The sequence below is a fragment of the Anomaloglossus baeobatrachus genome, unplaced genomic scaffold, assembly GCF_048569485.1.
Source record: "Anomaloglossus baeobatrachus isolate aAnoBae1 unplaced genomic scaffold, aAnoBae1.hap1 Scaffold_428, whole genome shotgun sequence".
Lineage (NCBI taxonomy): Eukaryota > Metazoa > Chordata > Amphibia > Anura > Aromobatidae > Anomaloglossus > Anomaloglossus baeobatrachus.
In genome coordinates, this window is record NW_027443615.1 from 5,209 (window position 1) to 33,142 (window position 27,934).

Below are 27,934 nucleotides of genomic sequence, written 5' to 3' on the forward strand. Positions count from 1 at the left end.
TGGAGCTGCGGTCACACACCCCACCCCACAGAGGATGTATGGAGCTGCGGTCACACACCCCACCTCACAGATGATGAATGGAGCTGCGGTCACACACCCCACCCCACAGATGATGAATGGAGCTGCGGTCACACATCCCACCCCACAGAGGATGAATGGAGCTGCGGTCACACACCCCACCTGCCGCTGCAAAAATTTCCCCAATCTTCCGATTGGTGCGGTTTCCACTGGTCTGGTTCCACCGATCAATAAGTTATCACCAACCGAACCTGTAGATCAGTGATAACTTATTTTCACCAAAGACCCCATTACTGCAAACTACTGTAATTGTACATCCCAGTTATGGTGCACAATATAGATGTGCAGGATCCGCCTGTGTATGTGCCGCCCCCACGCCTGTAGCAGCCTGGCTGCTCGGATCCGGACCCGCTACGTGGCTCGAGGGATCCTCCGGACCCAGGGGTCACGCGGACACGCCAAATAAAAGAGGGATGTAGTTGTACAGGCTTGGCTGTACTCTGTTCGTGACACCACCCATGGTGTGTGATGAAGTGAGACACCACTGCTGCTGTTGTGGGGCACCTGGGGGAGATGTAGTGGCAGCTGGATGTTAACCCCTTCGTGGGTAGCGATGGTTGCCCCGGGGCCCAGTGTCTCTGTGCAGGGTATGGCGAGGACAGGGGGCTGCACGCCCGAACGTATCAGGGGACAGTTTGTTACTCACAGTCACTGAACCACACGAGTCTTTTAGTAAACCAAGGGTGCCGGTGGCCAGCTGCCGCGGCCAGTTGTACTCTGGTCCCCCACCCGGGCTGGTGGTCGCCGTCTTTCGCCTCTGCACTGTGTTTCCGTAGATTTGGACTTCCCGGTCCTTTCACTACAATTGCTGCTCCCAGTCTCTTGGAGGATGTGTCTACCAGCTTTGCACATCTAGAGGTCACATTTTTGCCCCTGCTACTTTATAAAACAGCTCTATCTCAGGTAAATTGGATGAAGGCGTCTGTGAAGAAATTTTCAATTCTTATTCTTTTGCTTTTAAAAATATCCATTATTCTATAAAGACCAAATTTGTAAAGTTTATGACTTGTAGTTGTCCTGTGGACAGATTCTCCCCCTGAGCTCTGGATCGCTCCTGCTTTTCCTCTGACCATAGGCCTCTTGGCTGCTTCTCTATAATTAGTGCTCAGGACCAGACCAGGACTTGTCTTCTCCTTCATGTCATATATGTTAGCGTTATTTCAGCGGCCAGTGATCGGATATAAAGTCTCCAGTAATTATGTTACTATACAGGATTCTTTCTGATGTCACATCGTCATCTTCTCCCCATTCAGGTCCCTACAATATCGGATCCTCTCAGTGGAGATCTTAGAATTCTCCTGATTGACCTATCAAGGATGGATATGGACAGGGACAAGATGGCGGAGAGGATATTACACCTCACCCTAGAGATCCTCTTCCGGCTTACTGGAGAGGTGAGAGATTCTGATGACGTCACATTACATCATTCTTATCTATGGGAATAACAGATGGACAGAACTGGAGAGGTGAGGACTCTGGAAATGTCTGGAGTGAGATTTATTACTGTGTCTCTCCATAACCAGGATTACACAGTAGTGAAGAAGACCTCTAGTGAGCGCTGTCAGGCCCCTGTGTCTAAAGGATGGGGAAGACCCCTGAGCCCAATCACGGGGCCTCCACCTCATTCCCCGATACATGAGGACATCAATGACCAGAAGATCCTAGAACTCACCTACAAGATGATTGAGCTGCTGACTGGAGAGGTGACACTGCTGGGAATGCTGGGACATTATACAGTAACGCTATGAAGGGATCGGGGGGTGACGGTATCATTGTATGTGTCAGGTTCCTATAAGGTGTCAGGACGTCACCGTCTATTTCTCCATGGAGGAGTGGGAGTATTTAGAAGGACACAAAGATCTGTACAAGGACGTCATGATGGAGGTTCCCCAGCCCCTCACATCACCAGGTAATAGACAGGACTAAATACACACGGCCTATAATTATCTGTATGTAAGGAATGAATTCAGTCCCTGTATGTGTCTCCTCCAGGTCTATCCAGTAAGAGGACAACACCAGAGAGATGTCCTCGTCCTCTTCTCCCACAAGACTGTAAACAAGAAGATCCCGATGTTCCTCAGGATGTGTTTCCTCCAGCTCTATCCTGTAAGAGATTTCTACTCATGTACTTTCTGCACTAATTTTGTGTTTACATTTTTAGGCTTTCTGCTGTTTTTTTTCAGCTGTATTTTCTTTGCTTCTGCTTCTTCTGATGTTTGTTTCTAGTGCCTTCTCTATGTTGTTATGAAGGCAACTCAAAGACCTGCAGAGGGTTCATGAATACCCTGTTTCCCTGAAAATATGACCTAGTTACAGTCAGGGCCAGCATCAAGAGGAGTCAAACTGCGCTATTTCTTAGAAACCCCAGTCTCTTAGGGACCCCATCAGTTGTAATCTAAGGTTGATTGCTTAAGGACCTTTGATGATGTTGCAGGCGGGGAATTGACCTTCAGCAGGAGGGGCGGCGCTCGAGACGCTCGGATCCGGGCGGTTCATGTGGCTCTAGTGGCAGCCAGACCCGGGCGCAGCCATCCGTCACCCGCAAGTGAAAAGGGGGTAGTTATTATACAGGGGAGGTTTGTCAGTGACGCCACCCGTGGGTTGCGGTGATTGTTGGTGACACCGCCGCTGCCTTGGTATGGGGGTGCTCGGGGCTGATGGAGCGGAGCAGCAGGATGTTATCCCCTCCACGGGTATGGGAGGTGTTGTCCCGGGGGCCCAGGTGTTGGTGGGATGGAGTGATGGGGCACAGTCTGCGGGGTTGGACCGGATGATACCAGTGTGCTCACTGTTTGAATAAAGTCACACAGAGTCCAGATAGTAAACCAACTGACGATAACCGGTAGCCTCCGGAGGGGTGTGCTTGGGTCCCGCACACCAGTTGACAGAACAGGGGCCCTTCCTCCTGCACTTTTGGTTTGTGTCTTGTGTGTTGACTAGTCCGCATGAAACGGGGAAGTCCACTCCCGGTGTCTTTTCTGTGGGAGCTGTGGCCCGCGAGAACTGACCCGTGGGATCTTAACAGGAACTTGCAGACGCCCTATCCCCCTCATTGGGCTTCCGTCTCGCTCTATCTGGGCTGTCGGTGGGACAAGACTTGGAATCTTGTCCCCTGCTGGTTAATTAGAAAGGTGCTTGAAGCTGTCCTCGCTCCAGGGTCCAGGGACCCCGACTGTGCACAGCCTCCGGACCGGATTCCCGCTGTCGGCACCGGCGAGCTACAACCCTGCCCCGGTCCACTTAAGGTCTCCCTCGACCGGATCTCCATCGCCTGTGGCCCAGCTCTGCCGTTTGCCACCTAACCTAGTCAGGTTAAGTAGTCCGGGGCTCCAACCCCTGAGCACCACTTCACAATCCTCTCACTTCAACTGTCTAGCACTGTTCTGTGTGTTTCCCTCCCCTGACACCTCAGAACCCCTAGGTGGGCGTCACCATCTGCCTGGCCCCACCCACTGGTGTGTCCCTATTGTCTTGGGGGGTGACTAGGGTTTGATGGCTGGTGTTGGATACCTGTGTGTGGGGTTTTGTGTTGGAAGGCCAAGGAGGAGGGAGTCCTGCACCTGGAAGATGGATGCAGTCCTCTGTGACAACCTGATTTTGTCAGGGCGTCACAATGACTTCAAAGTCATGTGGCATGATGTAACCAAAGGTCTTTTAATTGCAGGAGTCTAAATGAACTGAACAGGACACAGGCTGGTATGTAGGACTGGCATTAGGGGAAAGGGAGAGTAAACTGGGCAATTTCAGAGGGCTCCCATTTTCCTAGGGGCCTTAGTGTTTATATGCCAATTATAGGACTGTTTAAGGACCTTATTGACAACACGTCATGTGACCAAATGTCTCAGTTGCAGGAGTTTCAAGCAGAAGAGGAGACAGGCTGGTGTGTGTGTGTGTGTGTGTGTGTGTGTGTGTGTGTGTATATGTGTGTGTGTGTATGTCAAATGTCAAAATGGGCAGAGCTTGGCCAGAACAAGGGTGTGATGCCACCGGTTCTCTAATTCGTAACAATTGCTGCGTTCCCTATGCCAGAAATCGTACTCCAGTCCCTAATGTCATTTTCAGTGTACATAGCCGGTCTTGATGAATTGGAGCCCAAATGTCTATCTGCACAGACAGCAAGACCCTGCTACCTGCTTTCGTTACAAAGCCTAAGAATAGGCCATCAACGTTACAGTCCTGGACATCCCCGTTAAATTTTCACCATTTGTCTTTATTTTATTTTCGTCTTGGAAAAAAAATCTCTTTAAAATTGTTTATGTTGTGGATCAATGTCACAGATGTTTGCAGGTTATTCAACTGTCAAGGCGGTGTCAGGATCTGTGGAAACTACACTCTGCCTGCTAACGTCTCTTATGTCTGTGAGCAGCGCAGGGAGACACAGGCATCAAACCACAGATTTAGGCAGGCTAGCAAGAGTTAACCTCTGCTGGTTTGCTAGTTAGTGTATTTGACCAAATGCTGCGGGAAGCCAGTATCATTCTCTCCCCTCCTGTATAAGCTGGCTGGGCTATTCCATTAATGCTAGCTATAGGTTACCTATACTGGTCTGGTGAGGTGTTGTGATCCAGACTTACGATTGGTTGTTGTGCATTATTACTGTGAACTGTTGTGGTGTTAACCCTTGTTGTCTTTTTGTTGCTGCCTATTTATTTCTGTGAGTTTGCTATTTGTCTCGTCTGTCTTAATTTGTGTTTCCTGTCTGTTTTAATCTGTGTTTCCATCCTACTCCTGCCAATCAAACGCCAGGGTGTATGCTATGGACAATTATACGCTTCTGTCGTTGCCGGAATCGTTGGGAGGAATGCTGTGTGACTGTGTCCACACGACCTCCTTGGTCAAACAATATATTGCTGAACGATGTTGCGTCGTTTGTGAGATGGGTACGTGTGACCGCTACAAAACGACCTATGAGCGATCTCGGCAAATCGTAGCAGCGATCTGGGCGTGTCACATCGCTAACGAGATCGCTAGCAATATCGTTGTGTGTAAAGCGGACTTTAGATGTCGAAATTGGACAACAGATTCAGAATACATTTTTTCCTAATTTAATTTCTGATGTTATGGTTTAAAAAAATAAATATACTTTCAAGATATTAAAAAAATAATAACATTGTGTTTTTTATTTTTAGCAGATGACTGTATTGGGAATTCAGATGGAAATCTAATATCTTCAGAATTTATAACACATGATGAAAATATCACACGTGATACATATGACGAGCAAGTCCAACAGAATTGTAAGCAAAATAAAAGTTACAGAAGGGATGTGGAAAATGAAACGGCTTCCACAGGAGAGAAGCCATTTTCATGTTCAGAGTGTGGGAAATGTTTTATTCAGAAATCAAGCTTTGTTAGACATCAGAAAATTCACACAGGAGAGAAGCCATTTTCATGTTCAGAGTGTGGGAAATGTTTTATTCAGAAAACAGCTCTTGTTATTCATCAAAGCTCTCATACAGGGGAGAAGCCATTTTCATGTTCAGAGTGTGGGAATTGTTTTATTCAGAAAACAGCTCTTGTTAGTCATCAAAGATCTCACACAGGGGAGAAGCCATTTTCATGTTCAGAGTGTGGGAAATGTTTTATTCAGAAAACAGCTCTTGTTAGTCATCAAAGATCTCACACAGGGGAGAAGCCATTTTCATGTTCAGAGTGTGGGAAATGTTTTATTCAGAAAACAGCTCTTGTTATTCATCAAAGATCTCATACAGGGGAGAAGCCATTTTCATGTTCAGAGTGTGGGAATTGTTTTATTCGGAAATCAGATCTTGTTATTCATCAAAGATCTCATACAGGGGAGAAGCCATTTTCATGTTCAGAGTGTGGGAATTGTTTTATTCGGAAATCAGATCTTGTTAGTCATCAAAGATCTCACACAGGGGAGAAGCCATTTTCATGTTCAGAGTGTGGGAAATGTTTTATTCAGAAAACAGCTCTTGTTATTCATCAAAGATCTCATACAGGGGAGAAGCCATTTTCATGCTTGGAATGTGGGAAATGTTTTATTCAGAAAACTGCTCTTGTTTTGCATCAAAGATCTCATACAGGGGACAAGCCATTTTCATGCCTGGAATGTGGGAAATGTTTTACTCAGAAATCAGATCTTGTTAGGCATCAAAGATCTCACACAGGGGAGAGGCCATTTTCATGCTTGGAATGTGGGAAATGTTTTATTCAGAAAACAGCTCTTGTTAGCCATCAAAGATCTCATACAGGGGAGAAGCCATTTTCATGCTTGTAATGTGGGAAATGTTTTATTCTGAAATCACAACTTGTTAGGCATCAAAGATCTCATACAGGGGAGAAGCCATTTTCATGCTTCGAATGTGGGAAATTTTTTATTCGGAAATCACAACTTGTTTCGCATCAAAGATCTCATACAGGGGAAAAGCCATTTTCATGTTCAGAATGTGGGAATTGTTTTACTCGGAAATCAGGTCTTGTTAGTCATCAAAGATATCATACATAGGAGAAGCCATTTTTATGTTCAGAGTGTGGAAAATGTTATTTTACGAAATCAGAGCTCGTTAAACATCTGAAGAAGCTGCACAGGGAAGAAACCTTTTTCATGTTGTGAACATTTGAAATGTTTATTTAGTAAAACAATTCTTGTTGACCATGAGAAAACCCACACAGTAAAGGAGACATTCTTGCATTCAGAATTTGGTAAATGTTTTTATCATTAATCAGGTCCTGTTGTCAGATGAGTCACATGGGAGAAGGATTCATGTTATACCGTGAGTCAAAGGGTTTTATCCTAAAATCAATTGCTCAAGTAAGAATTGGTCAGGGAAAACACCATTTTCTTTTTAAACTTACCGTATTATTATGACCATAAGACGCACCTATGTTTTAGAGGAGGAAGATAGAAAAAAAATTGAAACAAAATATGTAGTCATGACGCACTGTTGTGAGGGGGAACCTGCTGCTGACATGGTAAGGCTGCTTTCACACATCCGGTTTTAGCAGAGCCGGCCAATCCGGTTCTAAAACCTATGCAACGGATGCGGCGAAAAAAACGCATCCTTTGCATACGTTTTTACATGCGGTCCGTCCAGTTTTTGCCGGTTGCGGCTGGCTACTGAGCATGTGTAGTGCAAAAAAACGGATGCGATTTTTGCCGCAGGACGCTTTATCCGGCGTCCATAGGCATGCATTGGAAATCGCGACGCATCGGCCGGATGCGGTGCGATGCGTTTTTTTTCGCCGGACAAAAAAACGTGCCAGGCAACGTTCCATCCAGCCACCGCATCGGCTAAATATGCCGCATCCGTCAAAAACTGGACGGAACGCAAGGCCATGCGGCACAATATGGCGCTAATGTAAGTCTATGCGGAAAAAACGCAACCGGCGGCAAAAAAAAAGGTTGCGTTTTTTCTGCAAAGCGCCGGATTGTGCCGCACAGGAAAAACGGATATGTGAAAGCAGCCTTATAGGGGTAATATCCCCCCCCGATTCTGTACTAATGTTCCCGATTTAGGCCCCTTCCAGTAATGTTTCTCTCTTCCTGGTGTATATGTCCCTCATCCGGGCATATATGTTCCCCATCTTTGTCCCATAATAGTATACATGATCCCCATCCTGGTATATATGGCTCTCATCTTTGGTATGTTGGTGTTGGGGTGGTTTTCGTGACGCTACCCACGGGTTGTGGTGATGCTGGGCACCACTGCTGCGGTGAAGGTGGCGGGCTTCCGGGAGCGGTGTCGGGGCGCAGCTTTGGTGTTAACCCCTCCGTGGGTAGGGGCGGTGTGTCCCTGGGCCCTGTTGCGGGGAGATATGGTGCGGGGCACAGTGCTGTGGTGTGATGCGGTGCTGCGGTACTCACGATTTAGTCACTCAGGGTCTCTGGTAAACCAAACAAGATGTAGAACGGGCAGCCCACAGCCGGCTGCAGCACTGGACGGTGTGACAGGGTCCCCTTTCTCCTGCACCTAACGTAAGTGGACCACGGTGCCTAAGCACGGGTGGTCCGCTCCCCGGCGGATATGTCGTGGGAGCTCCTTTGCCCGCAGGCGCTGGCCCTTGGATTTATGGCCTCTGGTGGTGGCTGCTATCCAGTCGGGTTGGGCTGTTGCCTTCAATCGGGTCTTTGGTTGGGAAAGGACCCCGTGAGGTCCAGACCTCAATCAGTAAATTCGACTATATGGTGGCCTACGGCCTAGTCAGGGTCTGAGTACCCTTCCTGGTGCTCCGGTAGACTTGTGGCTCCCCGGTTCGGGTCCGGCGGGCTCCAACCCGGTTCCGGTCCCTACGGTTCCACCGGTCGTGTTCCAGGTCTCCTGCAGGCGGCCCCTGCCGTCTGCCTGCCTGACTGTGTGAGGGTCCTAGGCTCCGACCCAGGCCCCTTGCAGCGCTGTGTGTCACACTCTGCTCTCCACTCAACTGTGCCAACTGTACTCCTCACTGTCCACAACTGGACTCTACTCCTTACTGTCCAACTCTGAACTTCACACTGCACTACTCAGACTACTGTCCACGACTGGACTGAGATGCTTCCCTGCCTCAGGCCAGCAGACTTCTCGGTGGGTGTGTCTTTCCGCCTGACTCCGCCCACCCGGTGTGCCTGTCTAACACTGAGAGAGGCAATCAGGTCTTGATTGACAGATGTTAACTTCCTAGTGTGGGGGGGTGTGTGTGTGGTGTCTACTAACCTGTGACCCCTGGTTGTCCAGGGCGTCACATATATGTTTCTCATCACGCTGCAGACATAAAAAAACAACTGATTATACTCACCATCCCTCTGCTCCCCCAGTGTGCGGTGTTGTCTTTGATGCTGGCAAGTGACTTCAGTGTATAAGCGGCACATCGCATGACGTCACTGCCATGCACCTACAGGTACACGCGGACGTCGGCTGCCGGAATATTCACTGGTCCCCACACCTAGGATTATGGGCGTGTGGAGCAGTGAATATTCATTCTCTAATAAAAAAACACGTGATCACCGAGCTGCAGCAGTTAGCTGGTGACTGGGTGATCATTTGTGCCTGCTATTAATGAATGAATATTCACTACTCCCCATGCTCATAATCCCGCTCATCTCTCGATGCCGGCTTCAGTGCGTTGAGGTAGACTGGATTATAAGTGAGGGGAGCAGTGAATATTCACTTTTATTATTAGCGGGCACACTGTTAGCCCTGGTTTCTGCCTCCTGTGACCCACTCCTCCACCGCCACCCCTCCAGTCACAGTCATATCAGGACTATGATGCACCCCCCCTTTCCCTAAGACCCCCCCCCCTTTTCTACACAATTTATTTTGGGGGGGAGGGTGTATCTTAAAGTCCGAAAAATATGGTAATTGGTTAACAAATCGTAAGAGTAAAAAAATTACAATACAATCAAAATCGTATAACATAAAAGTGCACAAATAATTGTGAATCTGTCTGACCGTTTCAGGTACCACTCTCTTTCACTAAACTTCTCTTACATTTCAGACTAAAAATGTCAAAACTCACTAAATGTTTGAACAGTTAAGGTGTGTGATGCACAAAATGTGTGACTTTTACACAATAGTTCTTGCGCAGTGAGATAGATGGATTTCCCCTTAAATAGTGCTTATCACAAATCTGTGGCTGCCTTTATTATTTACTAAAACAGTGGAGAGCCGCAGATAAGTGAATGTTCTGAATATAATCCAGCACAAAAACTTTTGGAAGTGTTCCTAATGTCCCCAAAAGGAACTTCCAGGTTGTGAGATCCCACAACCCTCAGCGATAACTGATCGTGTAAGAGTGAGCTCTACGACCCCAGCTATGCGGCATCCTTCTTAAGCAGTTCAGTAAAATCTTAACGGGAAGGTGTCGTCCAAAAAAAAAAAAAAATAATAACTTAAAAATGTAAAGTATTAATGTTTTGCTCAAATATTATTTGTTTTTAATTCAGCAAAATAAAAAAATAAAAAGTTTGATATTTTCCACTCTTAAACACTAGAGGGAGCAGCTGCTGAAATCTGAAACTGTAGAAATAGCCTGGATTACAGCTGCAGTAAAGTGGGCGGAGTCTACTCTCCTGTGTGTGATGTCACCTCCCCTCCCAATCTGAGGGTTTCCAAAGGATAACACAGAATGAAGTTTAGATCACAGTGCGGAGCCATTTTGTTGGTGACAAGAAATGTCTAAAGTGTCACCAAGGACAGCAGGAGTATCACACAGGATAGGATTAGATACACGGCTCAGCAAACATGTATCACAGAGGAGAGTATTAGATACACAGCTCAGCAGATAGTATCACTCAGGATAGGATTAGATACACAGCTCAGGAGACAGTATTACACAGGAGAGGATTAGATACACAGCTCAGCAGACAGTATCACACAGGATAGGATTAGATACTCAGCTCAGGAGGCAATATCACACAGGAGAGGATTAGATACACACCTCAGCAGACAGTATCACACAGGAGAGGATTAGATACACAGCTCAGCATACAGTATTACACAGGAGAGGATTAGATACTCAGCTCAGGAGGCAGTATCACACAGGAAAGGATTAGATACACAGCTCAGCAGACAGTATCACACAGGATAGGATTAGATACACACTCAGCAGACAGTATCACACAGGATAGGGTTAGATACACAGCTCAGTAGACAGTATCACACAGGATAGGATTAGATACACAGTTCAGCAGACAGTATCACACAGGAGAGGATTAAATACACAGCTCAGCAGACTGTTCCACACAGCACAGGATTAGATACATGGCTCACCGAACTCTTATCACACAGGATAGGATTAGATACACAGCTCAGGAGACAGTATTACACAGGAGAGAATTAGATACACGGCTCAGCAGACAGTATCACACAGGATATGATTAGATACACAGCTTACCAGACAGTATCACACAGGACAGGATTAGATACATAGCTCAGCAGATGGTACCACACAGGACAGGGTTAGATACACGGCTCACCAGACAGTATCACACGGGAGAGGACTAGATACACAGCTCAGCAGACAGTATCACACAGGATATGATTAGATACACAGCTCAGCAGACAGTATCACATAGGAGAGGATTAGATACCCAGCTTACCAGACAGTATCACACAGGATATGATTAGATACACGGCTCACCAGACAGTATCACACAGAATAGGATCTAAATACACAGCTCAGCAGACAGTATCACACAGGACAGGATTAGATACCCAGCTTACCAGACAGTATCACACAGGATAGGATTAGATACACAGCTCAGCAGACGGTACCACACAGGATAGGATTAGATACACAGCTCAGCAGACAGTATCACACAGGAGAGGATTAGATACACGGCTCACCAAACACGTATCACACAAGAAAGGATTAGATACACAGCTCAGCAGACAGTATCACACAGGAGAGGATTAGATACACAGCACAGCAGGCAGTATCACACGAGAGGATTAGATACACGGCATGGGGGGTAGCGAGGGGTGTCAATGGAGACGGTAGCAGCAGCTGCGGGGGAGGGGCAAGGAGAGTGGGGGGTATCATTGGAACATTGGAGACAGTAGCATCGGCGGTGGTGGGGGGAGGGGCGTAGGTACTCACATCCTCTGCATGCACACGCACACAAACACACACAGTTCTGCTGCATGCTTGCCGGCAGCGGCGGAGGGGGAGGAGAGTGGGGCTTGGTAGAGCGGGGGGAAGGGGTGTCATTGGAATTGGTAACGGCGGGGGGAAGGGAGGCGGCCCGGCGCCCCGTACTCATACATCCCGGTGGTTGACAGGGGTAAAGTGGAGCAAACATCATACGCTGTGTGCGCCACAATGATGGTGCTGATCTCCTCCCTCTGCTGTGATCTGGATAGCCCAGGGGGCGCGTGCATTTCACAGCAGATGCCTTCTCTAATGTTACTAAATGGGGTCAGAGCCCGACTATCAGTCTATGCACAGAGGGCTGCCATAAAGGAGGTATCTGTCGTTACAAACACCAAATCCAAGATGGCAGCGCCCAGTGCCTCCAGTAAAATTAGAATTAAATAAAAAATAAATAAGCAGTGATTTTAATTTTGTATTAAAAATACTTGTTTTCATAATCACTATTATTAATATAAAAATAAAAAACTGCGACACCTTTCCTTTAGACAAGTATATGACCGCGCTGGATTAGTAGAGAGAGCAATGTATCGTGCTTAGAGCAGCTGCAGAGATTTGTGGGATCCCGCTCTGCACACTGAGATCCCACAAAATGGAAATTCAGGTTCCACTTTGCAAGTAAGTTGGGTATTTTGAGAGCCTTTAGGAACATTTGTGAAAGGTTTTGATACTGGATTATATTTAGATAATTCACTAATCTCAGGTTGCCCACTGCTTTATTTACTAAAAAGCGCAGCCCCAGATTGGAGATAGGAACTCTGAAGTATATCACATTGTATATAATTGCATTTCAAAGCTTGTTTTGTTAATAAATGCTTGTAAATATATATTCTTCATGCCTGTCTTTCTCTATTGTCTAGATGTGATGATTTTGCCTCAGAACCTCTGGAGCTGAGGCAGAGCTGTAGACATTTCACACCAAAATAATGAGGGGAGAATTGAATCACACTGCATCCTAGATATGTGGAAGTTGTTAAGATGCTCTGATCCCAATTTATCAAAGCTTTTATGCCAAAAAATTGTCACAAAAACTCTGAAAAGTCTCAAAAATTTGGATCAATTCAAAGTGGTGCCAAATTTTGGCGGCTTTTGGCATTTTCACTTTAAAATTGGCAAAGTTTGGGTGGGACGGTGGCGTGACAGCACAGCTCCTTTGTCATTTTACCTGTTTACCAAAACATTTTCAATATACAGTTATGTAATCGATATGCGTTTTTAAGTGCTGATTCTCAGCTTTAATTTGAGGGTATTAACATACTAATTGGAGCCAGGGCTTAGGAATTACAGCCCATAAACATGTAGCGGTCTCTTTAAAAAGAGACCAAAAGTAACTGGACAATTATCTTAAAAGCTCTTTAATGGGCTGCGTAGGATATTCCCTCATGAATCCATTATAAATTAAGCAGATAAAAGGTCTGGAGCTGATTCCAGATGTGACATTTGCATTTGGAAGCTGTTGTTGTAAACCCACAACATGCGGTCAAAGGAGGAGAACATCATTAGGATAGAAATTGAGAGCTAGTAGTAATGTTAGGGGTGGCCAAATCATAAATTTGGTATAACAAATGAACGCACTCGAGAGCATGGGAACTCAGAGGTCTGGATGTTCAAGGAAGATAATAGTGATGGGTGATCACAGAATCCTTTCCTTAGTGAAGGAAAAGTCCTACACAACATCCACCCAAGTGAAAAAACATTCTCAAGAAAGTAGTCGTTTCAGTATCTAAGTGTGGCACCTGCTTTGGGAGCGATCTATAGAATTCCACCCACATTCACCTCTACAGATGTTGCTTCTTTGGTTGAACTGCAGAATACTACAACTCCCAAGGTGCCATGCAAATCTGGGGGAGGAGGAAACAGGACGGGGGGGGGGGGGGGGGGGGGGAGGGGGTGGAAGGAAGTTGAGCCATCTTGCAGGGGTGAAGCTGCCACTCTGTGTGATGAGAGACTGAGTTCTGAAGCTAGAGGATGCACTATTGGTAGGAGCTGCTGTCCTCCAGGTTTATCATGCCGAAGAAGGATTTTGCCTGCTGTACCCACTACTCTCTGCAAGCCATTGAATCCAGAAGCTCCAGTGTGGAATAGTCTGAGAAAACAGACCTGCTGCAGACAGAAGTGAGTAGGACATTGCTGTGACTTGTAGTTCTACAGTTTGAGAAGTGAGAACAAAAGAGAAATACGAGTATATATGCAAATACAAGAATTTTATTAATGGAGATAACACGCAAGACAGCACAAAATCACACTTAAAATTATTACAGAAAATCAAAACATCACAAGGGGTACAAGGTTTATATTCAGTTGGTTAATGTAAAAGTTTCCTGTCTGTCTGAAGTAGCCGTGGAAGAGGTGGGAAAGTCTAAATGACCGGACTAAATATAATGTAAGCAAGACACTTAATGACATGGACCAGACTCCATTGCATGATTTAATAAAATTACTAACAACTATGAGGTTGGGAATAGAAGGTCCTACAATGAGGTGACAGTAACAGGGGAAACGACAATGTCACCAGGTATGTATAAAACATAACCCATTCACTCATGCATAAGATTTGGTTAGAGGATTCTGACCCTCGAGTTCGAGAATCAGAATCATGGGAGGATAATCATCATGCAAGGAGAGTTTAGCCCCAGTATCAATAGACACCAATTAAATACAAGGATGTATGGAACAAATCAGGGGCCCAAGTACAGAGTACTAGTGTAGATGTTAACCTAGATTAACCTGTAGTATACCACGTGATAACAGGGTAAACCTGGATGAGATCATGACATTAAAATAGTAAAGTGCGTGTGCACATAGCCATCCATGAATAGTGGTAAGTATCTATACAAATACAGGTTAAAATAATTACCTAGAAAAACTGTGGTTCAGGTAATAAAACAGGGGACCCTGAGGCATAGTAACACCTATGTACACATACCCAGAAGAGTTAGGATCACCACCGACGCGTGTTTCACAGAGGTATTGTTGCTTTCTCAAGGAGGAAGACCCTAATGGCAGTATAAACCCAGTAGGTATAAATAGCCTCTGTTAATTATCATTGCTGTCAGGTGTAACAATCCCTCAGCCGAGGGATATGTGATGGAGAGAACAATAACGCCCATCAAGCAGGTGATAGGGCATCACCTAGATAGTGGGCGGAAACCTAAGACGGGTCACATGATGATCACTGAAAAAGGCGGATTATACGAAGATCACAAAGATTGTTAATAGTAATCGCAATCTGACGTGGCAGCACTAGTATCAGGGTACGCTACTGATAATGAAAAACAAATGTACAAGAGACGTGAAACATCTAGTGTAAGGTGAACCGGGGAGTATCTCACATTACCCAGATGTCCCGCCCTCCAGCCAAGTCAGGAAGGAACACGTGGTGCCAAAGACGCGTAACCCCGGCAATCACGCGATCCAACCCGGCATTAGACATAACAGGGCGTAACACAACACATGGTGGATATACTTCCAGGAGTCACGCCTCCAGCCAGTCACAAAGCAGACACGTAAAACGTAAGAGGTACATCTCCACAGTGACCACCCAGCCAATCCCAGATTGAGGACAAGTTTATAGAAAACATATATTAGTATAGATCAGCATGTTCTTCTGCCAACATATCATAACAAAACATAAATCTATCACATCCGATTCACGTCCCCACCGGGGCAGGTACATAAGATCATAAGTCACTTAGTGATCGCTTATAGGACACAGATTATAGAAAAAGCACACACCTTGCTAACCGCAATCACAGCAAGGCATAATAATACTAGTAGCACAGTGCACCGCTAAGGTAAGGGGACAGTTATATAAAACGGAAATCATTTAGCGCCAATGGTCTGGAAGTGTCCCACACTGCTGGAGTATCCAGCCCTCAGGCTGAGTCAGGAAGGCACACGTGCCGAGGACGCGTAACCCCGGCAACCACGTGAGCCAACCCAACATCAAGCATGTCAGAGCGTGAAACCACTCATAGTTGACGTAGTTCCAGAAATCCCACCCCCAACCAATCACAGAGCAGGCGACTATAGCGCCGGAGACGCATCAACACAGCAACTTCCGGGCCTATCCCCGATTGAGACGGGCATGAAAGGGGGTGTGTAGTAAGTGATGTAAATTAATACATCCTATTATCAGCAAAACACATTGCAAGACACAAATGCACCGCCCCAGGTGCACATTACGAGCGGGGCAAAACAATAGCCCCTGCGACGAACTGCCAGCAGACTAAGAACATTTGTATAAACATAGAGGTACAAAAATACCAAAAATAGTAAACATTAATGCTGCTTCAGCAGACTAAACTTGTAAAGTAGGGGGAATGAGATATATATTAAGGATAGAAAGATGGCTTATAAAGAACATGCTGATCATTAGATTATATGTCACGTTAAAAGTATACCATTGGTCATAGAGTATAAATACTTCAAATATAAATATAGTAAAAGGCCAATAGAAAAATAGATCAATATATATATACAGATAGGTCCAGAAATATTTGGACAGTGACACAATTTTCGCGAGTTGGGCTCTGCATGCCACCACATTGGATTTGAAATGAAACCTCTACAACAGAATTCAAGTGCAGATTGTAACGTTTAATTTGAAGGTTTGAACAAAAATATCTGATAGAAATTGTAGGAATTGTACACATTTCTTTACAAACACTCCACATTTTAGGAGGTCAAAAGTAATTGGACAAATAAACCAAACCCAAACAAAATATTTTTATTTTCAATATTTTGTTGCGAATCCTTTGGAGGCAATCACTGCCTTAAGTCTGGAACCCATGGACATCACCAAACGCTGGGTTTCCTCCTTCTTAATGCTTTGCCAGGCCTTTACAGCCGCAGCCTTCAGGTCTTGCTTGTTTGTGGGTCTTTCCGTCTTAAGTCTGGATTTGAGCAAGTGAAATGCATGCTCAATTGGGTTAAGATCTGGTGATTGACTTGGCCATTGCAGAATGTTCCACTTTTTTGCACTCATGAACTCCTGGGTAGCTTTGGCTGTATGCTTGGGGTCATTGTCCATCTGTACTATGAAGCGCCGTCCGATCAACTTTGCGGCATTTGGCTGAATCTGGGCTGAAAGTATATCCCGGTACACTTCAGAATTCATCCGGCTACTCTTGTCTGCTGTTATGTCATCAATAAACACAAGTGACCCAGTGCCATTGAAAGCCATGCATGCCCATGCCATCACGTTGCCTCCACCATGTTTTACAGAGGATGTGGTGTGCCTTGGATCATGTGCCGTTCCCTTTCTTCTCCAAACTTTTTTCTTCCCATCATTCTGGTACAGGTTGATCTTTGTCTCATCTGTCCATAGAATACTTTTCCAGAACTGAGCTGGCTTCATGAGGTGTTTTTCAGCAAATTTAACTCTGGCCTGTCTATTTTTGGAATTGATGAATGGTTTGCATCTAGATGTGAACCCTTTGTATTTACTTTCATGGAGTCTTCTCTTTACTGTTGACTTAGAGACAGATACACCTACTTCACTGAGAGTGTTCTGGACTTCAGTTGATGTTGTGAATGGATTCTTCTTCACCAAAGAAAGTATGCGGCGATCATCCACCACTGTTGTCATCCGTGGACGCCCAGGCCTTTTTGAGTTCCCAAGCTCACCAGTCAATTCCTTTTTTCTCAGAATGTACCCGACTGTTGATTTTGCTACTCCAAGCATGTCTGCTATCTCTCTGATGGATTTTTTCTTTTTTTTCAGCCTCAGGATGTTCTGCTTCACCTCAATTGAGAGTTCCTTAGACCGCATGTTGTCTGGTCGCAGCAACAGCTTCCAAATGCAAAACCACACACCTGTAATCAACCCCAGATTTTTTAACTACTTCATTGATTACAAGTTAACGAGGGAGACGCCTTCAGAGTTAATTGCAGCCCTTAGAGTCCCTTGTCCAATTACTTTTGGTCCCTTTAAAAAGAGGAGGCTATGCATTACAGAGCTATGATTCCTAAACCCTTTCTCTGATTTGGATGTGAAAACTCTCATATTGCAGCTGGGAGTGTGCACTTTCAGCCCATATTATATATATAATTGTATTTCTGAACCTGTTTTTGTAAACAGCTAAAATAACAAAACTTGTGTCACTGTCCCTGACTGTATATGCTTCCAAGATAATCGTTTGTTGTACCAAACACAATAATAATATGACAACAAATACACACATATGTCAGGAGTATATCAATGTGTGGTATTAAGATCGTAGAATAGCAGGAACGTCCATTCAGAAGATATCATTGATGTTCAGTGATGCCGGCACAAACTTGTAGGGTGATAGGAAAACAGGATCTTATATGATACGTCCAAAGATCAGAAAACGAATTTAGTATTGCATCAAAGATGGTTCTAATAAAAAGAAATAAACAAGAGAGGAATAAGTATACATAAAAGAAGACCACTGGGAAATACATTCGCCACAGACGAAAGCGGTAGAGTAATAAAAACAAAATTAAAACAATTATGGTATGTTAAAAACGACCAAGTGATATAAGAAGAACATTATGCTTGGAAAAGCTCAGATAAACCCTATAAAAAGACACAAAACTGATGTTTTCGTTCAGGCCTCCAGGTGTTAAAGTCCCAAGGATGGTGATCCAACGAGCCTCGACTTGGGCTAAACGTTTCTTGAGGTCACCACCCCTGGAGCCTCCATGAACAACATCGATACCCCGTACCTTGAGGCCGGATTGATCACATCCATGAAATCTCCTGAAATGTCGAGGAAGTGTCTTCAGGAGAGTGACATCGATCACATCGGAGGCAGCACGGATATCCCGTACATGCTCTCTGGTACGCACCCGCAATTCGCGTGATGTGAGACCAACATATACCAGAGAATATGGACAGGTAGCATAGTAAATCACGTGCGTGGTAGCACATGTGATATGATGTTGTATATTCATTGTCCGTGTGTCGTCCGATGATGAGAAAGTCGTGGCGCGGAGGATATTAGGACATGCGACACACCGCCCACAGGGAAAACATCCCTGTGTCGGGCCGGATTGGAAAGCGGAGGAATATAATGACTCCTTACCAGGATGTCACGGAGATTCTTAGCACGGCGAGCTGTCATAAGGGAACCTGAAGGGATTATGTCTGCCAAAATTGGATCTGTGCGTAGAATAGACCAGTGTCTATCAAGGATGCCCCGCATCATCTGCCATTGGTTGTTAAAGGTTCCTATAAGGCGAATAGGAGGGTCAATATGTGGTTGTTGTTTACAATTATATTGAAGGAATTGTGTGCGTGGAGTTCTTTTGGCACGTAAATACCCCTTCTTAATGCAGCGATTGCTGTATCCACGATCCTGGAAACGGCGTTTGAGTTCTGCGGCCTGTTTTTCAAATGACTGGTCAGAGGAGCAGATCCGCCTAATCCTTAAGAATTGGCCAATCGGGATGGCGCGTATGGTGGCAAAGGTATGGGCTGAGGATGCATGCAGCAGGGCATTGACTGAGGTGGATTTTCGATACATACTAGTTTGTATGAATGACAAAGGATCCACCTCGATGTTGATGTCCAAAAAGTCAATGCACCTGCTGCTATTTTTATATGTCAGTTTTATATTAAGATCATTAACATTCAATAAATGCATCAAGCTGCTCCACCGTGCCCTGCCAAAAAATAATACATCATCAATATATCTGAGCCAGCACTGCACATGGGAGCTGGCACTGATGCCCCCATCGACAAAAACCAACCTCTCCCACATGCCAAGGAAGAGGTTGGCATACGAAGGGGCACAGGCCGCCCCCATGGCAGTGCCATGCTGCTGCAGATAAAATGGATCTTTAAAAATAAAAAAATTGTGCGTAAGTACAAAGTGGAGCAGCTCAAGGATGAAGAGGTTCAATTTGCCATCACGACCGCCCATCTTAAGAAAAAGGCGGACTGCCTTCAGACCATCAGAATGTGATATGCATGTGTAAAGGCTCTTCACATCAGCTGTTACAATCAACATATCCTGATCCATAAAGATGCCGTCAATCCTCCTGAGGATGTCCGTCGTGTCACGGACATAAGAGGGCAAGGTTTCTACTAGAGATTTTAGATGATAATCAATAAATTTACAAATTGGATCACACAAGCCATCTATGCTGGACATAATAGGATGCCCCGGGGGATTAAGGGCATCTTTATGGATCTTAGGTAATAGGTAGAATGTAGGCACCTTTGGATATTTAGTGGAGAGCCCCTCCATCATTTTTTATCAATAATGCCGCTCTCGCACGCCGCCTCCAGGATCCCCAGAAGGTCAATAGAAAACCGCTGCAAGGGGTTAGATGGCAGCCTCATGTTGGTGTCCTTATCACGAAACTGCTGTAAAGCTTCTTTCTCGTAATTCTCCACTGCCCAGATCACTATATTGCCCCCCTTATCAGCTGGTTTAATAACAATGTCATTATAATTGCTCAGTTCAAAAAGAGCAGATCTTTGTTTATGAGTTAGGTTATCACCTTGTCTCTTAACCGTGATTTGTTTAAACTTATCCACCACTAATCTAATGAAGACCTCAATGGCAGGACAAGGGGGGAAATCTAGTAGATCTGGGCAGTAGCGATTTTGGGAACACACCTGTAGAGACACTGGACTGTTCAAGCAGAAGATCCTCAAGGGTCTGTAACGCCTCCCTCTCGGCCGGGCTATCCAAACCACTATTGTCTCGTTTATGATGAAGTTTTTTTGAAAACTATCTTGCGTGTGAATAAATGTACACCTTTAATGCTGAAAAAAAGTCGAAATGATTAGTTGGTGAAAATGTTAGGCCCCTGGACAGCATGTCCAACTGGGCATCAGAGAGGGTGCGTGGAAAGGTTAATCACCTGTAGTTTGTTTTTGCCGTGTTTGTCATTCGATTTAGCTGATGTTTGCTTATTCCGGATAGACTTAACACGGGCCCCAAAGGCTTTGTTCAGACTCACATACTCCACTTGACATCCCGGAGGACGAACCGCCAACAGAAACCAATGAAGACATAGAAGCTGATTGGCCATGAGACAAAGTCTTGGCTCGATAGCCCAGACGTGATCTAGAGTGCCACCTGTAGACCGTCGTATTGGTGTAATCTGACAGGTCCCTATTATATTTCTTTAATTTTAGGCCACTAATTTCCTTTTCTAACTTAGAAAGGCCTTGCTCAATCTCCGTTTCCATCCTGGTAATCCGCTCAACTGAGCAGTTATTTTTAATAGATTTTTCCAATTCCTCCAATTCTGTCTCCATCATGGTTAAAGAGGCACTGTTGTGTTTGAGAACTGTGCTGGAGCAAATTACAAGGCCTTGCTAAAGAGGACTTTTGATTTCACTAACTGGGAGTTTCCATAGGACCAGCCCTGGGGAAATACTGCCTTCATTACTTTAAGTGCACCAACGTACAGCAACTGGGGCCCCAATTTGGGACTGTGTCATTTGTGAGGCTGCAGCTGTTAGTTGGTAGATAGTAATTAGTCAGCAGAGTGCGTGGTGTAGGTTAAAGAGGAAGCATTACCCCTAACCTTCAGGTCTATTGCAAAGAGCCCCTCCTTAATTTTTGTAGAATACTGTATAACATTACCTGTTGTTCACTTTTATTTGCTTTTCCCCTGCAATTGTCAGTTTTCATCGTCCTGCAAATAAACCTGTTAAGATTTCTAACATCAGTTATTGTTAGTGTGTACGGAGCGTGGGCAGAGGTTTCCCGAGTCGACCCCTAGCAGAAGACAAAGACCTTTCTGCATTTCCCTAGAGTTCCTAGCAAGATTCGAGTGGAGGCACTGCTTCATATCAAGGTGAGAACTACCGAACACCCTGCCCCAGCGGCAGATTAAGGCTGGGGCCACACGGGGATCTACTGCGATCCTCTCTCATGACACTCGGCTCGCGCTGGCAGCACAGCAAAGCCGAGTGTCATGCGTGTGTCCTGCGACTGAGGTCTGACCGTGTGAGCGGACCTCAGCTGCGGGGGTCTGCCAAGCGCTGAGGAGGGGCGGGCAGGAGCTGCAGAGGGGAGGGAGGGATTTCTCTCCCTCTCTCCTCCTCTGTAGCCGGCTATTGCGATTCTTGCTCTGCACTTGTGAGACACCTGAATGGGTGCGAAAGAAAAGAGCCTCGCATTACAATCGCAGCATGCTGCGATTGTTTTCTCGGTCCGATTAGGGCTGAGAAAATAATCGCTCATGTGCGCTGACACACAGGCTAAAATTGGTCCGAGTGGAATGCGATGTTTTATCGCACTCCACTCGCACCGCTTTTCACGCCGTGTGGCTTAGGCCTAAAGGGGTGTTACATAAGAGTACCATAAAGAGAAGACGTCCTGAGTGCAAATACAAAGGGTTCACTAAAGGGAGCAAACCATTAATCAGCCTTAAAAATAGAAAGGCCAGCTTGGACTTTTTCAAAAATCATCTAAAGAAGCTGCCTCAGTTCTGGAAAAGTTCTATGGACAGATGAGACTAAGAACAATCTGTACCAGAATGATGGGAAGAAGCAAGTATGGAGGAGGCTTGGAACGGCTCATGATCCAAAGCACACCACATCCACTGTAACACATGGTGGAGGCAGTGTGATGGCCGGGCATGCAGGGCTAACAATGGCCCTGGGTCACTAGTGTTTATTGATGATGTGACTGAAGACAGAAGGAGGCGGATGAATTCTGAAGTGCACAGGGCGAGTCTGAGGCTTTCTGTTCAGGTTCAACCATTTGCAGCAAAGTTGATCGGATGGCGATTCACAGAACAGATGGACAATGACCCAAAATGTACTGCAAAAGCAACACAGGAGGTTTTTAAGGCAAAGAAGTGGAATATTCTGCAATGGCCGAGTCAATCACCTGATGTGAACCCCATTGAGCTGCATTGCACATGCTTAATACAAAACTTAAGGTAGAAAGAAACACAAACAAGCAACAACTGAAGTCACTACAGTAAAGGCGGCAAAATATCACAAAGGAGTGACTGTCTGAGGTCTCCAGTATCTCAGCTACTTGTCCTGGTCTCCCCAGACCTCTGCTACGTGTCTGTTTGTGGATTTCTGTGCCGCACTTTATGAGCCCCTGACATAAACGTCCCCTCATCCAGCTCCATGACACCCAGCACAGCAGAGTCCTGCATACACTGATGAGCTGACCATGTGACCCCTGACTCCTCCCCTCCATGTGACATCATCACAGGTCCTGGAAGCACAGAGCAGCCATATATCTAGTGTGCGGCTCTGCAGGTGGAGGTAGGTGCAGGGTATTATATATCTAGTGTGCGGCTCTGCAGGTGGAGGTAGGTGCAGGGTATTATATATCTAGTGTGCGGCTCTGCAGGTGGAGGTAGGTGCAGGGTATTATATATCTAGTGTGCGGCTCTGCAGGTGGAGGTAGGTGCAGGGTATTATATATCTAGTGTGCGGCTCTGCAGGTGGAGGTAGGTGCGGGGTATTATATATCTAGTGTGCGGCTCTGCAGGTGGAGGTAGGTGCAGGGTATTATATATCTAGTGTGCGGCTCTGCAGGTGGAGGTAGGTGCAGGGTATTATATATCTAGTGTGCGGCTCTGCAGGAGGAGGTAGGTGCAGGGTATTATATATCTAGTGTGCGGCTCTGCAGGTGGAGGTAGGTGCAGGGGCTCTATTATTTTCCTCTCCTTCGTTCTCATGTTATTGTCTTTTCTTTTATAACGAGGCTGAAGTCGGTTTCTTATTCGGGTTTTTCCTGGGTTTTTTTTTTCAGGTTTTTATCAACAAAAATAAAAAATCCCAACAATAAAATCCAGTGCAGTGCGGAGCCCGGATGTGAATAACTTACAGGGAAGGGAATAAGTATTGGATCCCTCGCTGATTGTGTAAGTTTCCCTCTGACAAAGACATGAACAGTCGATAATTTTAAAGGTCACTTAATTTTAACAGTGAGAGATAGAAAATCCAAAATAAAATCCAGAAAATCACATTGTATAAATTCTATACATTTATTTGCATTTTGCAGACAGAAATAAGTATTTGATCCCTCTGAGAAACAAGACTTAATACTTGGTGGCCATCCCCTTGTTGGCAGCGCAGCAATCAGACATTTTTCTAGTTGATGATGAGGTGTGTGCATATGTCAGGGGAATTTTGTTCCACTTCTCTTTGCAGATCATCTCTAAATCATTAAGATTTTGAGACTGTCGCTTGGGAACTCAGAGCTTCAGCTACTCCATAAGTTTTCTATGGGATTAAGGTCTGGAGTCTGGCTGGGCTTCTTTTTATGCTTGGATTTGCCATTTAAAAACAAAATCACCTAATGGTTTTAATCTGAGGCGCGATGTTATGTTTCATTATTAGAATTTGTTTATGCTGTTATACGTTTGTATGTATTTTTTAATATTTGTATATACATACAATTTTTTACTTATATCATATGTTGATTGTATGTTTTCCTTTTTCTTTTTTCCTTTTCTTGTGTTGATAACGTGTGTTTCTACTGATTAAGTCCACTCCATACCTGATTGGCTGGAGTGGACTTATTATATACCATATGGGTAAATGTTTCCATTGGGGTTGACAAAGAACACAGACCATGTTTGAAACGTGTTGCTGTTTCCCATGTCTTTCTGGCCCCATTTCATTATATCTTGATGTATGTCCATGTCCATTTTTTTTAAATTAATAAAGAATTGAATTTTATTTTTAAGTACAATTCAGAAGCTGGATCTCTTCTTCTCAGCCCCCAAAGAAAGCGGACACCCTCAAAGGAAAGCAGAACCCCCCAGATCAGACCCCAAACAATTACAGTTGGCAAGTACCGATGGTGGATGAGCTCTCACACAGAGATCTGTGTCGCTGTTAGGTCCCTCACCGTTCCAGCTGCATTGCACCGCAGAGCTGTGTATACAGTGACAGAGAAGGCAGAGGCAGGAATAAACCGTCTCTGGCTTATGTAGAGATGGACGGATTTCCTCTCCGTTGCTACATGTTTGCGTATAGATGCACTGCTATGTAATGACATTGTAGAACATCACTGCAGAGTAGGAGTCAGATGGCACGGACGTGTAAAGCCTATGAGCTCCGAAACCAGTTAGGAATATCTAAACTTTTTTATTTACATAATTTTTCTAGTTTAGGAGGGAAATATAATGTGGGCACATTTTGTTGTTGGGTTAATTTTCACTATTTTGCTGCCTTCATACAAGAAATGGGTGGTAAATTGTGCTCCTCAGGAAGTGCACAGATCTGTACACCATCTATGGAGCTCTGTGACCCTTGTATAAGAGGGACCCCGCTACGGTGTCTCCGTGATCTGATTTCCGTACAAGCGTTCTCACTGTATCACTAGAGTCTTGAGATGGGGAAACCGATTTGCAGGACCTCGATGCAGAGGCCAGGTCAGTAGTCCACGGGGGCTGAACAGGAGCCATGTGAACATTTTCTTTTATTCTTAAAATAAATAACAGAAAGAAATTGCACAGGCCCCATATGAATCAACGCCGGGCCCCTCTGCGTCCGTTAGAAACAAGGATACATCAAATCCTAATTGCATTGCCCTGTTCTTAACTGAAAAACTCAGAAATGTTTAGTTTTTGCTCTTTCGTATTCTCCTGCTCTTATTCCAGGAGCAATTGTCCTTTTATTTTTCAATCCACATTGCTGTATGAAATTTATTTATTTTTTTTTTTTTCCAGTAAATAATTTATTAAGTTTAAGGCAAAGTGAACAAAGTATCGCTCATACCACATATAAGATGTAAATGTACATCGGTTAAAGTTAATTCAAACATGTGGATCAGGCAAATGGCACTGTATTGTGAATACTTTTACCAAGATAGGAATGGTAAAATAAGAAAAGAAAACAGAAAAAACAGAGAAAGCAAATCAATTCAGATTATACCGTGTCATGGTAAGACTTCTCAAAACAGTATTATGGAAACTATTTTAACTATAAAGACTGAGTGAAGATAAGAAAAAGAGAAGAAGGAAGAAAGAGATAGGTATAGGAAAGAGGAGAGGGTATGAGGGGGGGGGATAGATAGATAGTGAAATTTTGTTTTTGAAGATGACTCATAGTTTTTCATTTTACCATAAAATGTACTGGAAATTAAGTAAAAAGTCAAAGTACGGTGAAATGGTGAAAAAAAAAAATAATAATAATAATTCCACCATGAAAGTGAGCGGTCAGCGTAATTCTCCAGGTCAGTGTGATTACGGCAATATCAGACTTCTATATTTTATTATTTAGCGGTGACTAGAGATGAGTGGACGTTCGGCTTCTCCTGATCCAGCTCAACTTTTGTAAAGATCGGTTCTGGACTTGGACTTAACCTGAACTTTATTTGAAGTCATTAATTGGGCAGGTCATGTCTCCACCCACATGCAGCCATACACACATCATTTCTGGCGGATAGTGGATTTTTTCCATTTATTTTTTTTTGTTTGTGCACACTACATCCAATCACGCTGTTGTTACTCCCAGTGTGAGCCGATCAAACGCTGCAAGCGGCTCACACTGGGCTGAGCACCGAGCGTACCCGAGCACCGCGATCCTCGCGATAGTGGTTTATATACGTAAAGCATCCAAACTCCGAACATGACTATTGTTTTCTGGGGTTCTGATTTTGTACCACAACTTCAGGTTCGCTCATCTCTAGTGGTGAATAAAAATCACTTTTGTAAACTTCTAACTTGTTTTTTTTCTTGATGAACCGACATTTTCATTGATACCATTCTAGATGCAATATGGATAATTGATCACTTTTCATTGTATTTATATTGCTATAAAAATAATGTGCTACTTTTATTGGTCGGTTTCACTACTTACATAGCACATTTCATATTGAAAATTTTTTTCTACCCAAATGATATCTTACCTCCATTAATTTTACATATGGGTTCATCTCCTTCCCATTCAGGTCCTTATAATATCGGATCCTCTCAGTGATTTTATTCTGTTTTAAGAAAATTTTCTATTTCTATCAAGGATGGATATGGACAGGGACAAGATGGCGGAGAGGATATTACACCTCACCCTAGAGATCCTCTTCCGGCTTACTGGAGAGGTGAGAGATTCTGATGACGTCACATTACATCATTCTTATCTATGGGAATAACAGATGGACAGAACTGGAGAGGTGAGGACTCTGGAAATGTCTGGAGTGAGATTTATTACTGTGTCTCTCCATAACCAGGATTACACAGTAGTGAAGAAGACCTGTAGTGAGCGCTGTCAGGCCCCTGTGTCTGAGGGATGGGGAAGACACCTGAGCCCAATCACGGGGCCTCCACCTCACCCCCCGATACATGAGGACATCAATGACCAGAAGATCCTAGAACTCCCCTACAAGAATATTTGAGCTGCTGACTGGAGAGGTGACACTGCTGGGAATGCTGGGACATTATACAGTAACGCTATGAAGGGATCGGGGGGTGACGGTATCATTGTATGTGTCAGGTGCCTATAAGGTGTCAGGACGTCACCGTCTATTTCTCCATGGAGGAGTGGGAGTATTTAGAAGGACAAAAAGATCTGTACAAGGACGTCATGATGGAGGTTCCCCAGCCCCTCACATCACCAGGTAATAGACAGGACTAAATACACACGGCCTATAATTATCTGTATGTAAGGAATGAATTCAGTCCCTGTATGTGTCTCCTCCAGTTCTATCCAGTAAGAGGACAACACCAGAGAGATGTCCCCATCCTCTTCTCCCACAGGACTGTAAACAAGAAGATTCTGATGTTCCTCAGGATGTGTTTCCTCCAGTTCTATCCTGTAAGAGATATCTACTCATGTACTTTCTGCACTAATTTTGTGGTTACATTTTTAGGCTTTCTGCTCTGGGTTTTTTCAGCTGTATTTTCTTTGCTTCTTCTGCTGTTTGTTTTTAGTCCCTTCTCTGTGTTGTTATGATGTCAACTCAAAGATCTCCAGAGGGTTCATGAATACCCTGTTTCCCCAAAAAGACGACCTACACCTAAAGTAAGACCTAGGATCATTTTATGGGATTTTTGGAGAATGCTTGAAATATAAGCCCTATTCCAAAAAATAAGCCCTAGTTACAGTCAAGGCCAGCGTTGGGAGGAGTCAAACTGCACAATTTCTCAGGAACCCCAGTCTATTAGGGTTCTCATCAGTTGTATTCTAAGGTTGATTGTTTAAGGACCTTTTTATGACTTCAAAGTCATGTGACTTGACGTAACCATAGGTCTCTTAAATGCAGGAGTCTAACCTGAACAGAAGACAGGCTGGAATTAGGGGAAAGGGAGAGCAAACTGGGCAATTTCACAGGGCTCCCATTCTCCTAGGGGTCCAGTGTTT

At 44.6% G+C, this 27,934-nt stretch overlaps 1 protein-coding gene and 2 long non-coding RNA genes across 3 annotated transcripts; all 3 read left to right on the plus strand.

Moving 5' to 3' along the window:
• The first annotated feature begins 1,625 nt into the window (after nucleotides 1-1,625).
• Nucleotides 1,626-27,349, plus strand: LOC142279224 (uncharacterized). Its single transcript, XR_012741920.1, has 3 exons — nucleotides 1,626-1,781; nucleotides 27,068-27,191; nucleotides 27,275-27,349. It is a non-coding gene; the product is annotated as an uncharacterized LOC142279224 (long non-coding RNA).
• LOC142279223 (uncharacterized) lies at nucleotides 1,855-6,319 on the plus strand. The gene is made up of 3 exons (XM_075332672.1): nucleotides 1,855-1,987; nucleotides 2,071-2,184; nucleotides 5,208-6,319. Exons 1-3 carry the CDS (start codon nucleotides 1,855-1,857, stop codon nucleotides 6,317-6,319), a joined length of 1,359 nt encoding a protein of 452 aa, XP_075188787.1.
• On the plus strand, nucleotides 22,837-26,582 carry LOC142279225 (uncharacterized). The gene is made up of 3 exons (XR_012741921.1): nucleotides 22,837-22,885; nucleotides 23,379-23,490; nucleotides 26,529-26,582. It is a non-coding gene; the product is annotated as an uncharacterized LOC142279225 (long non-coding RNA).
• Nucleotides 27,350-27,934: the final 585 nt, after the last annotated feature.